Source organism: Branchiostoma floridae, chromosome 2, assembly GCF_000003815.2.
Source record: "Branchiostoma floridae strain S238N-H82 chromosome 2, Bfl_VNyyK, whole genome shotgun sequence".
NCBI classification, from domain to species: Eukaryota; Metazoa; Chordata; class Leptocardii; order Amphioxiformes; family Branchiostomatidae; genus Branchiostoma; species Branchiostoma floridae.
Window position 1 is genome coordinate 20,212,434 of NC_049980.1, and position 14,176 is coordinate 20,226,609.

General features: G+C 38.8%; 1 protein-coding gene and 1 long non-coding RNA gene across 2 annotated transcripts in view; both read left to right on the plus strand.

The window, feature by feature from the left end:
- LOC118408955 (S phase cyclin A-associated protein in the endoplasmic reticulum-like) overlaps positions 1-7,807 on the plus strand; it is a 62,056-nt gene extending 54,249 nt beyond the window's left edge. Inside the window, exons 29-31 of the mRNA XM_035809826.1 lie at positions 6,971-7,162; positions 7,407-7,467; positions 7,794-7,807. Coding sequence (XP_035665719.1) covers positions 6,971-7,162; positions 7,407-7,467; positions 7,794-7,807 — 267 coding nt within the window. The remainder of the gene's footprint in view (positions 1-6,970; positions 7,163-7,406; positions 7,468-7,793) is intronic.
- A 476-nt stretch (positions 7,808-8,283) lies between these two features.
- Positions 8,284-11,282, plus strand: LOC118407137. Its single transcript, XR_004830113.1, has 2 exons — positions 8,284-8,991; positions 10,238-11,282. It is a non-coding gene; the product is annotated as an uncharacterized LOC118407137 (long non-coding RNA).
- Positions 11,283-14,176: the final 2,894 nt, after the last annotated feature.

A 14,176-nucleotide genomic window follows, 5' to 3' on the forward strand; every position in this document is an offset into this window, starting at 1 on the left:
GTGGTGCCGAGGTGTTTTGATGATGCTTTCGATTTTCCCATCTGCCTCACTTTGCATACAGCTGATTGTTGCTTCAACCACTGCCATTTTTAGTTTCGTTATTTTGTTCCACATCAAATTTTAGAGGCCGCTATTGTTAGATTTGGCACCAAAGCTGAAAATGTTCTTCAGGGCAATATTTCTCTTATTGTTTCCATTTATACAGACATGTAACCTAGGAGCTTTTTCTGTTAAAAGCTCCTTGATGTAATATGTTTCATAACATTTTGTGTTCATCTATGGCCAAAAGATGGCCGGTATATAGATATGTTGAACTAGTGCAGTTCTGAGGACCAAATTAATGCTGATATATATACAGACCCCTTGTTTTTAACACATCCGTACAGCACAGCAATGTACTCTTCAAGTATTGCTGGGCAATTTGATAACTTATAGGTAAATACAGCTTATTTTTCAAAGGAATGCCAAAACCATTGACTTTTTGATCCATCAGTTCCTACAAAATGGGTCTTTAATCTAGAAAAGCCACAGATTAATTCTATCAAGGAGGTTCAATTGTTTTCTAAATGCCCTACTATGAAACAAATGTTTGATCAGACTAATTTTCAGAGAGAAAACTTTCAATGTAAAAGAGACTAGTCCGGGTGTCAAGCAGAGGTGAGAAGCAGTGAAGCAGATCACGTAAAGCCGAGCATCAATCTGTTCTGGAGTTGTGAAAATTTGTTGATGGATCACCATCAGTCCATGCTGCAGTGGACAGAGTCATCACGGTGTAACCAGACTGGCCAATCAGACGTGACCATAGATGAACAGATGGGGGGGACATACTGCATCATGACCTGAAAAGAAACCATCTGCCATAAGCCACTCCATGGACCCTTTCTTTAAAAACATGCTAATTGATGATAATTGGTCTACCATAGGGACCCTGGTAGCTACATGGGTGCACTCCCCATCCTTCCATAACATACAATTTTGTTTTCATTTGATAACTCTATCATAGTACAAAATCCTTCACAAGTAGAGCAAGTACATATATATATATATATGAAGTGACAATTGAGCCGATGTTGTCTGTAGAAATGGTCAACAATTATGTATCTGCATTGTTTGCATACTTAAAATGCATTGTATGAACAGAATGAAATATTTTTTTGTATTGTGTGATATAACAAAACTAAAAATGTCAAAGGCTACAAAAATAAACAATATGCAAATTATCCAAAGTTGATCATACTGTTTTTAGCCAACACCCACCCACCCCCCCTCCATGTACTTGTTTGAGAACTTGACACATGCAGCATCTAGGAGTACAAAAGATGTTTCAATGCATTCATTCCATATTAACAAGAAACCCAGTGTTAAGAATACTCTTATCTAGATTTCAAACAAGTTTTCTTACATGTAAATTTGTGTGTATCTTGGATCAGCCCAAACTGCATATAACCCAGCACCGCCATTACCTTGCACGTTTGATCGTAAATTGTCGTTGGTAGGAAAACTGCAGGTTGTGAGTTTGAAGCATGACTTCTGCTGCCTACCTTGTGGTGTAGACATTCATGTGGAGTTATCAGCCGCGCCATGGCTGCAGGCCACGGCTCTTATCTCCCCCAACATCTCCCACCGCCTCTGGGAAGGATGATGGGATAGGTCTGCATCCATCTTGTTTCATATTTCCCCCTACCGCTGGGTACGTCCGATCTGATAATGCCCGAGAATCACTGCTTCAGAAGTCAATTCACTGGTTGACAAATTGCCGCGATGAAAACTTAACTATCTGCTTGATTCCCAGTGAAGCAATCGGAGATACATATTTATTAACCTGCTTCTGGTCACAGATTTTTTTCTGACATTTCTATTCAAGCCTGAAGACATGTTAAGGAAATGCAAGTGTACTCATGGTTGAATATTGATGGTCTATAAAATAAATTGCAAAAAGAACAATTAGAAAGGAAACAAAGAACTACTCTGTATTCAGTGAACAAAGAACTACTCTATCTCTGAGCTATTTAGGTACATCACCGGTACATATGTCCCGTGTACAAAATGTATGTGGACTGAATGTACGCCATTGTGCAATGTATAGAAACACAACAGACAAAATTGTAATTCATGAATGATTCTGTTGTATGATAAGTCCAAACCTTCGAATTCAAAAACTTTATGTGTAAGTAGTACAACAGTAGTACTTAGTACAACAAAATAAAGGCAACGTCTTTGCACAGATGTGTATGTTATATCACCACCCAATACATTGTACGTTGAATTTGTAGCATTATAGATTTTTTTATGCTTTGGCATATCTGTGTCGATATTCCAATAGGATATGCTGAGGCGATAAAATATTTATACCTGTTGGTTTATAACTTTAAAAGGAAAGCAGTTACATGTACATGTACCATTTTATTGGTATTACTTTGATGTGGCTGCTATTTATGATCAACAATATCACAGTTGTAAAGTTGTAACTGCAACAGTTCTCAGACATCAGTGCCATACAGACCAAAGAGAAAACGTGAGTCGTATAGTCACTATTCTTACTCTTGCAGTTAACACCCCCCCCCCCACACTCCATCTATCTATTTTCCAATTGTCTACTATATTATTGTATTAAGTCATTGCACAGTATATAGTTGTATTTATGATATCAAAGTCTCCATTTGAATTTAAATCATGCCTGAGAAAAATGTTCAAATCTATGTCGTCATACTATCAGCAGGGGAAGGGTGAGAAGATATTAGTAAGCACCAATTTAAGAACCTTGACATCTTTATCCTTGTCCCAACTGTCTCCATGTTTCCAATATAGAAATATAGGTACCATCATTATGTATCACTAGCTGTCTAATGTACCCTCCCAAGAGGACAGCTGCCAGGTTTATGGTCTCTACGGTCGTCATTTCCCACTATTTCCACCTAGCAGGACTCCCCGCTCTCCGAGCAACAGTAGAAAGCATGTTTTATATTGCCCCCATATAGCTGCAGCGTTGAGCCAGCAGGTTCCCATGTGAGGCCTGGAGTTCTCCCTAAATGGTGTAATTAACACTGCAAGTGGACTGATGTAAATAATAGTGGAGCTCTGTGGCCACATCAGTCATTGTCAGGTGTGAAGTGCCTGACACCTGGGATGGAGAGACTTGGGGATGCCACATAGACATTGTGCACAGAGATGGATGGATGGAAGTTAAACTTAACTTAAAGTGCAGTAATATTTGTGGTATACTTTTCTACAGTAACAGCTCTGTTACAGCTTTAGGCGCTGTCCATGGGGGTGCAAATTGGCCATTTGACAAAAAACGCCTACCAGAATTCTATTACCTATGCCCATTGTTTTTAGGAGACTCCAAACACATTGTTTTTAAATGCTACTTTTATCTAAAGGGTCCAAAACCACAGGAAGTTGTGGCTGGAGAATTCGACAGGATTAATAGATATATACATATTTGTATTAGTTAGGTAAGATATAAAAGATCTTACAATGTGAAAGTTTAATATCAGTTTAAACATTGCCAACTAATGTTCTAAAAAGGAAGAGGAGAAATGATGGTCATCCTGTTTGGGAATGAATTTATGAAAGGATAGAAGAAAGGCATTGTGAATTGTTCTCCAATTGTATAACTGATAATAGCCCAATGTCAAAGCCTCAGTGCAATATATTATGAAGTAACTTTTAACATCAAGGGCAGTACATGTCAGATATTATCTGGTACACATTACACCTTTGTGTCTACAAATTGATGCCTAGATCAGTGGACCTAAGGTTACAATAAGTGCACCTTTTTGATTGGATTGCTCTGTACCAAGTTTTGTTATGGCACTTCTGGGAGTTCTCCGTGGTGCTGATTATATTTCCCTCTCTGTACTCTGTACATATCAACCCTTACTCTGTATAGGGGAGAGGGAAATACATGACTTTTGCTCATCATTCTTTGTGTTCTTGTTATTCTCCTTCTGTAAGTTTACTCAACACCCTTCCCAAAGGTTACACACTGGTATCTTTAGACTTATTGACATGAAATTTGATATGCAGGTGGCTTGGGGAAATAGACCAACTTCCCATTATTTCCCCACAGGCTCCCAGGATTATCTTCTTTTTTTTATTAGTAGAGAAGAGAAAAAAGTTAGCAATGAATTTCACCAATCCCAAAAATGGAGATTTTCCACATTTTCTTGATGAACTTCATTCTTTCACAATACATGTAAGATACACATACTATTAGGAGCAAGCTTGACTTTGTGTCTAAGTAATGGGAGATTTTTGTCCCAACACTGTTTATTTCATCATGTATGATATTATCATTGGATATGCATATAGTTTTTGATGATCTTTAGTACCCTTTGCGTGGTCAGGTGTGATAAATATATATGCCACAAACCTTGCATAACTCTTGGTTTATTTGCATATTTGACCCATAAAAGTACCTCTTAGATTCTGTATGCATGGTTTGAAGGAAGAACATGGCCTCACTTGTCATTACTGATTAAATCACAAACATCTACCTGGTTGTCTTTTTGTTTCCGTGTGTTGTGGGAATAATCTGTCAAATTCTGTTTATCAAGGTTTAATTTTTGATGTGGTATTTTTTTTAGTGGTTACCATTTATGATTGATTTAACCCATGTACACATGTAATCCTTTGTTGTCACACAGTTGTATAGTACTATTAGCACAGATTTGATTGTTTTCCACACCCATGTCGAATGAAGTACATATATTAACTGTTACCTTCCTGGAGTGCTGCTAAATGTTACCCTGGCTACTCCCCTGAGTTTTCCCCTCTCCTGAGCACAGTAAGACTGGCAGTACAAGGGTCATCCCTGGCCATGTTTGTGGCTTTATTGATTCCTGGAGACATTCCCCCAGGCCACATCCACAGATTTCCCCCCATTTCCCAGAGGCGCTGTAATTAGTTCTACAAATACTGGGGTGGATTTGGAGTCTTCATTATTGGGGTAAATTGAAATCGATGCAGAATTAATTAGCCTGTGTCTGGTAGATGATCTTTGTGTAGGGATGGCTTTTTCCATCCCAGCATTTCAGTTTGTTATGTTTGAAGTGCAGAGATGACATATGTTTACACTTCATTGTTGAAAGTCAGCCAACAGAAACATTATAATTGCATTTAATCAGTACCCTGTGCTAAGACTTGGCACTGTCTGTACACAATTTCTATTATAGCCACAGCATTACCAAAACTGTTTTTCTTTCATTATCTGCTCCCCCACCCACCTAAAAGTGCCATTCCCAAACTATTTTCCCAGCCAACTACGAACTGTTGGATCCAAGAAATAGTTTTTCTGATGGAAAGATTGGTGAATCCTCTTATCTCATGGAATGTTAATGTAATTTAGGAAAATGGAAACCCAATTTTTATGTTAATTTGCATAGGAAAGGAGGCAGCTTTGATTTAGATGGGAGACCTAATCTGATAGAAATTGATAAATTTTTCAGTGCCAGGATTTTCTGAGAACAAGCTAATCATTAAAAGCATGTGTGCATAAAAGCAATCCATAATTGAAAGCGTTTACAGGAAAGTGGACCAGGGAGAAATTGTTAAATAATTCAGGCACTAGTTTCCCTGTGAGAGCCTGTACTGGTTCTGGTACCCCTGGTCACACGTGAAAGAGGAAAAAAGTGCTTTTCACACAATCTGCACGGTTGTCAAACTGGATATTTCTTGCTACATTGATCACTTTGATGGTACGACGTTGGCACCCGCTCTGCACGTGGACAGCATATGGCACTATTCCAAATGAACAAGTTCTTCAGAAACCACGCTGTGTCTGGTGGGAGGTTAACAATAGAAGTGGAGATCCCTCCCCGCTCCACTACCTTTTGTACAGGAGCAGTGCTGCTCCCAGGCTGTCTGATTAAATAAGCACACCCACTGTTTATTCAACTGCCCAATTTCCAACCCTTCAGCTGGGACAGTACATGCACATAAATGCAATTAGGCAGATATGACCCAGATAAGTATTATATGCAAGACAATCTTGGAGTGTACAATAGTTGTAGAAATATGTCAAGTCACATTCAAGGTACAATGTCATATAGTTGTTCTGGGGAGTGTTTCAGATTTTGTTCTGAAATATTTCATCTTACATGTTTTTAACACTTAAAAATCTTCGTTGATATGAACATATATCAGTATATCATTTCTGTGTGGTATCGTTAAAAATTCTGTTTATATATCTAATATATCTATATTTATTTATATCAGAAATTCGTACATGCATGTGCACTTGACACAGTCACAACTTTCTTGTTGTCAGATATGACTTCATGCATGATACTGATGAATAAATACATACCAGTCTTTTGTAGTGAAGACTGCAATAGGATCTATTTTTTTTTTATAACAAGAGTTAGTTTGAGTGGAGGTGTAGAATAATATTATCAGAAAAAGACAAATTGTAGGACATTTGTCATTCTGGATTATTATCTGGCAAATTGTTTTATGTAACAAACAAAATTCAGCTGTTTTTTGAGAGGCTGGAAAGGATACTTAAGAATGTAGATGCTTGATGCCATTCATTTCTGTTAAATCTGCAGCGAAAATCCTATGTCAAAAAAATTATGATGAATGTGACCAAGCTTTATTTTGATGTAACATAAAGAAACACAAGCAGCTTAGAAATAATTGCAGTAAAATAGCAGACATGACAGTAATGAGTGCAATATAAATACTGAATCTAGTTTTCCATCACACCATTACACCTCACATCCTGCCATGCTACACGTCAAATAACCACAGACACACAAGGACAAGCAAACAAACAAAAATCGAAAATATTACCTCTATTTCTAGGTGGTGATACTGTAAATGCGTCTGTCAGTTTCAAATCAGTACTGTTCAGTCAGTCAGTAATATTTCAGTACTGTGTGTTTAAGGTCAGTACCAAATAGTTCATGCAAAGAATTGCCCAATTTTTCAGTTGATAACATTGTCTGTGACCTTCTCCTGACTGCAGGTGATCGTGCAGTCCGGTCGCACCCCCACCGTACTCCAGCAGCTGTGTGCCCTGCCCTTCCAGTACTTCAGCGATCCGCAGCTTGTGGCCGTCCTGTTCCCCACCCTCATCTCATGCTGCTACCAAAACGAACAGAACAGGAAGATCTTACAACAGGAAATCAGTTCATCCTTACTAGCCACATTCATCGAGGTATATAATTCATGGCTACATATATATGTACATATGTTTGTATGTGTATTTGCTTGTGTGGGTGTGGGTGGGTGTGTTAACATACATATACAGTATGTACTTACTTTTATATTTCAAATCAAAATTCATATGGTGTTTTGTCTTCTTTAATTACAATCATTAGCAAGACTGTTGATTCTAACTGGTAGGAAATATTTATAAAATAGTAATGTTATTGATAAAACTCAAATGTTGTTTCTTCCAGGGAAGAATACAAGACAGCCAACAGCAGATCCTGCTGCCATCTAAGAGACCCAAAACATCAGGTAAGTGGAGAGGAAAGTTATACATACATCTACATGATACTTTTTGTTGTTCCAGCTCACTAACTTAGTAGTCAAGTAGACCTGAAGGAAACCTTTTGGAAGGGTCTCTATAGTCTATTGTATGAAAGTATTGAGAGCTAGAGGGAAAGTTGTCATATCCAATTGCATAGTACATGCATGTACAAAAGTTAGATACATAACTGTTGGGTCACAGTTAACAATGTACCTCTTCAGTACAGTTCTAAACTACCAATTCTACATAAACGGCCTTGAGCCTTGGTGTTAGACTGTGAGATAATCCACTTGTTGGCATGCATGTCCCCTAGACTGGAACCTATGAGGCCAGTGGTGTAAGCCTCTCAGCCCTACAAGGTGTAGTGTGTCTGTGGGAGCGCATGTTTGGGTATTATGTGTAAAGGGAGTCATGTCTGTCTGCAGACTGTTGACAAGCCCAGCATGTCTCCTGTTGCTGACAGACTGGAGGGGATGGCTTTTCCTTCCCACACCTACATTTGTTTTCACACAAAACAGAACGACTATTCTAGACCCAGAGACTCTTTTGGGGGTACTTACAACCTACATGTACATCTTGTCGCCTCATGTCGGTATGGATCTCACATGTGTGGTGTGCCCCACACCTTGATGATGTGGGCAGACTACATCATGAAGAAAATTTTGCCATGACCAGTGGTTCAAGGAAAATGTCAGTTTTCTTTGAACTTGAATCCTGAAGAGGAGGTAGATGTTTCAGTGTAAAAATTTGGATAGTTTTCAATATTCACTTGTTATCTAAAAATATTAAGAAAACAACAGAGAACAGAATAACTTCTTTTATAATAGTTCCTTGAAATATGGATTTGGTTTTAGTCAGTCGCAACTAGTTAGTTAAATTTTGCTCTTAAGTGTAATCACTAACTTACCAGCAGTAATTTGACCTATACCTAAATGTATACCTAACATGTCTGCTTTCTGGCAAAAGGTACAAATGTACATTGAAATTTGAAGCCATGGACATGACTTTGGAGAAGAGATGAGGTTGTATGATGTACCTCTCCAGAACCTACCTTCCCAGCGCTAGCAAGGAACCATTGTGAGAATGGTTTTGGACCATGATGGTTAACAGAACAGGTGATGAAGGAAACTCCCAGCGAGCCCAGCACAAGGCCAGCAGTTTGTTTGTACAGACCCTCTCCATCCCCCTCATGAACCTGCCCTGGAAGGGAGAAGGCATTCTTGGCATGTGCTCGCCAACCCCAGTGTTTATTGTTTATGGCTGCGTGGCTCCAGTTCTTCTGCTGGAGACACTCCAATCTATGTCTGGGGAGGGCTGTCCGCCCCACAAGGGCAGAGGTAGTGCCCTGGGTGACCTCCCTGTTCTGGGTGGGCTGGGCCCTGTTGCTGCCACTTCTCCCTGGAGATGGGAAGTAGTGGGGAGGGATTAGGATCCCTGACTTACCTTTCATCAGCTTCTACAGGATGGAAACTGGAGGGGAGGAACTACAAGGGAAATAGGAAAGGCAAGAGGTTAGTAGTACAGCCCTACTGGTGGTCAGGAGGAGTTGTTGTTGGTAGAGTCTAGATAGGACCTGAAACATTATATCCCAGCTTTTGCCAAAAAATACAAGTCTAGCCAATTACAGTTGTGTCCTACGAACTTCTATATAGGGGTCACCTTTGAAAGGTTCTTTAATCTGTGTGGAAAGCATATCATGTAAGGTTTACCTTAAATCCTTTTGATATCTAGAACCTGAAACAGTATATCACAGCATTGGCTGCAGATAGAAAATACAGGACTAGCCAATTAGGAGTGTCCTGCTGATGTCTGGGCCAAGGGATGTCTTTAGGCTGTGTGTTGAGAGCAGATTTACCTCTAATCCTTCTGTACAGGGCTCTATCACCAGGTACTGTCAGATACATAACATGCTGTTCAGTTGAGTTCACTGAAGGTATCATTTAAAATATCGATGCCAAGTATCCCTCTTTGATAAACTGATGATGATATATGATACATGTAATCAGTGACTTCACTCATTAACTCATAGTTAGTCAATACAAATGTATTCAATTTTAGAATCTGGTGCAAGGCATGTTTATGGCAAAAACCAGAGCTTGTGTATGTTTTGGTAACAGGTCTTACTGGGGACATGGCATCTGGTTACATACCTGTTTACAACACAGTCTGAGGTACAATAGACTCAAGAGAGCTGTGCTGTCCTGCGTCCCAAATGTTTGGATGTCCATGGGAACTGCACTGGTGTCTGATGGGGCATATCGTTGCTGCTGCTGATGATTGTTCAGTCAGTGTGTCAGCTTCTGCAAACCATTGTGATAATGATTGATCCACGCACTTTTTCTGGGAAATTGTGAGTTTTTATTTTGGTTTCCATTTGACAGGTAACTGTCAGCCATTTGGAACCAAATTTGTAATGATTGCAGGGTTTGATAGACAGCAGGGAGACAAGTTGTTTAGCTTTGGGCTATATTGTTGTTGTCAGCTTCATTGTACAACAGCGAATCCACTGTAATTCTTGGGAAAGTTGTCGTACAAATTTGAGCTGTGCTGTGACCAAAATGGCTACCTTAGGTCCTTGACAATGGTCCGTTCTGTCATACACGTGTAGCCTCATACAATGTAGCCTCAAGAAATCATATGACAATTTTGACTGCACTTATCCTCGAACAGGTACAAAACATTCAATTCCAAGACTTGGCCATGTATAATGTGAATGAATCTGCTCCACCAACTTGTTGACTTTATTTGCCACTGCAGGGGTGGACATGACAGTGTTCTCGGCAAGGTTTCCTCAGCACACATGGGAAGATGCACTCAAGTACTTCACCCCATCCTGATGTGAGCTGTCATGAGGTGGCACACGTATAGACAGCAACCAACTGTTTCCACCCTCACGACAGCACTAGTCACCAGCAACTCAAAAGTGAAAGAGAATCATGTGGAATTTTGTAATTTATGGTACGTTCAGTTTATCGGTTTTGAGGTTAGTTCATGTTACTTTATGTACATTTTGTACATACATTGTATGTATCATCTAAGGTTTTGTTTCATTCCATTATGTATCAAACAAGTTTCCCTATATGGTCCTTCTATGTATAAAGTATTTATTTTCCTGTGGATTGGCGTGCATGCTTCATTAGCATGTGCATAATACACTTAAGTCTTATTGTTGAGATTGTTACTGTTTTACAGATATTATTATTGTTATATTGTTATGTTAACTGTTAGTTACTGTTCCTAACTGCAGGACTATTTTGTCCTGTCATATCCTCCTGTATAATTTCCAGAGACTACATATACATGTCATGTATATGAAACAATTTCTATTTATTTTCCTCATTTACCTATGGGTATCTAACACCTTTGTCTTGATGTTTTCTTTAAAGGTAATTTATACACATGGCTCTTCTTTTTCTCTGTACATGTGTATATACGTTGTAGTAATGTTTCCCTCCTTCTTCATGCCTTGTCCAACAAACATGCCTTTACAAAGTCACAAGTACTCACAACTAAACAAAAGGAAAAACTATTTATCCAAAGCGATAAAGTGCATGTTTATGTTGAGGTTTAGGTTTATTGTGAAGTTAACTATCTACAATGAAAATGTACATTCCCTTTTGTGTGCAACACATCAAACTGAAGTGTATACAAACCTATCAAAGTTTGATATCTGTTAACACACAGTAATTTCCACAAAGTTTTAAATGCTGATGTTCTATGTACATGTATATTTGGGAATCATTTGGAATAAAGTAAAATCTACAGTGTGTCTCTGCAAATAAATAAAATGAGCATATCAAAAGCCCCGTCTCAAGATTTCTCATTTTCAGTAGTCTTAGCCTCATATGCTTTGCTAGAATTTGATGGCCCCTATTATGAGATGATCATATGATAAGTTGAATCTTCCTCATTGTTTTGTTATATTCACAGAGTTAATACAAGATCATTGTACACAACAAATGCACTGGCTACATGGAATTTGTTTACAAATTGGTTTTGTTTTGGTCTGGAGTACCAATCTAGCACTTTTTAAGACATTCATGTATAAATGTACTGGTTGTGTTTTGGCCATGGATAAACACTTGATAGAATGACAAGAGGATGTTTGAGAATTGAGTTGTAAAAGAAAACATCAGGCAACATTTTTGTCCAGACAATATTTCCAGCTTTGGCATTTAAGTCCTACAATAGCCTTATGATTAATTTGCAAACATGTACTTTATTGTTTAGTCAACATACCCAATTGTTTTTTCAACATATGCTCCAATACATCATTCATCAACATATGGGACTGTATCTAAATACAGTCCCATATGTTGTTGCCTAGTCGAGCATCTAGTAGAAATGCTGCATTCATTTTTGGTTTTCATATTTTAGGGATCAATTTACTTATAGCAGTAAGGTTAGCTATATGTTGCCTTAACTTGTGGAAGACTGAATTTGTAAATTTATATTTTCACTCATTATTGTATCAACTATGTAATCAGTTGATTTGTCAAGAACATTTTTGAGACACCAGTTTTATTTTGAAACTTTGTATCAATGTAGACCGCACTTGACCGAATTTATATGTTAGATCACAGCCTTGTGTTGGTGGTGGTACTGTGACCATATAGGGACTGGGATGTTTTTTGTGTATGCATGTATTCTCGAGTGTTTTATGTGGTGTAATCACATCACTTGATAGCATGTACTTTAATCCTTGTCACAGACATCAACCTGCAGTTTTGCATAGTTGGCTCCTGTCCTGCCATATTCCCACCTGCCCCCCTGTAACACTATACCCACCAGGTCCCAGCCTCCACTACACCAGCAGTCTGGCATGCCTTAATCTGCAAAGCTGATCCGGTATATATCGCAGCATATCTCGTTCTCACATATTTAGACTGCATATTTTATGGTGTGCAGTTGAGACTATGTGTACGTCAGGTCCCCAGTATTCATGAATTAGTGATTGCGCACGCGAGAGATATGTTTGTTTGGAATTATCATCGGTACCTGGAGTCGCTCCAGGCAGCAGTCACCTGATTTTAGCATTCCCATTTGGCATGATAAAAGGATGGAAGAGGTGGTGCACAGAAAGTTAAAATTGCTCCTACATGAATGCTCAATGTTGGTAGAAGAAAAAAAAATGATTTGGAACCTGGTTAGCTCACTAAAGCGCTTGATTAAAGATTTATTGAAGATTATCAACTGGTTGAGACAGACAAGCTAATTAGTTTATACAAGCAGTTTATACACTCAGGACTTTTTACCAGGAAAGTTTTTTAGTAGTTCATTTCCAAAAGTTTTTGTTAAACCTTTTCCAGCAGCATGTGTGTGGGGGGTTGAGCAACAGTGCTTGGGACCCCTAGGTTACTTTGGGTCAACTAAACTACAACAAACAAAAAGAGAAAGAATACAGAATATATCTTACAATTCTACTAATTATGTTAAATAGATACTGCAAGAGAACAATATAAGAGGAGAAGGTTGTGATGACAACTTGATTCTGCCTTAATTCACTTCTATATTGATACGGTCGTACAAACCAAGTTGCTTGAATGGCATCAGAACAGAAGACATTGTTAGCTGAAGTTTTTTCAAAAAGAGTAATTTTCCAGGTTTCCAAGGTTTTCTTGGAATTTCTTGATTCTCAGGGCATACCAGGTGAGTCCCCTGGAAAATCACAAACCTTTCAAACAGAATGCCACAGATAATAAATTGCTTCTGTGCTGAGGGAGGTTTCCTATATTGTGGCTTCTGTTGAACCTCAGTACTGACCTTTACTCCATGAGTTACCCAGGTTACAACAGGTGCCTCCCACTGAGGGTCACATGGCCACGGGTTATACTTCTGGGGTTACATTTGTTGTGTAAGTCTGGTGAAAGGTCATTGGGGGGGGGGGGGGCAGGATTCTGTATCTGTGAAGAAACCAAATAATCCATTCATGAGACTACCACAGAAGGGCAGACAAATTGCAACATAGCAGATAGATGTATCTACATCAGCCTTTATAGCAGAACGAATCTAGTATTGAGGAATGCAGGATTTTGATTACTGACAGCTCTTTTTTTGTCCTCAACCTTGCTTAGTCACCAAAGTAAAAGTCCACATTTCTGGATTGGCAGCACAGTCAGTATTATGATTAACATACTATTTTTTAGACATTGAAAAAAGATGTCTATGTTATTGGTCATCAAATCATACAAATTATACTTCCAGTTGTTGATTCCTGCCACCAGGGTATCAAGTTGGTTTCCACCCATCATACATGTAGTAAACACAGCAGCCTTTTTGGAAACTGATACCTTGACTTGTGAAAAACATTATTTTGAGAAACAGAAAACCATATCGATGAAAGGGTTCATTAGTCCCATATGAGTAAGTTGATAAAAAAACATAATTATGAAAACTTGCAATCATATACGATTACGATTGTGCACTGATACTTGGTAGATGGGTAGGTTCGCAAAAGAGCGGTCAAGTGAATTGCCTCATCAGGTGGGTACGTCACAATGTGAACCAGTCAGAATGGCCCTGACTAGGTACCTACACGGTGGTGGAAATAAAGCAGTAGTTGTGTGAAAAGAGTCATTGGTCAAGTTCGCCTTCCTAGTGGATTTCAACAGTACTGTAGCAGAACCTCCAGTTTTGGCATCTCTTGCTCTGGACATGCTATTTGAGGTGGTAGATGGCTCTTGGAACAGAGTAAGT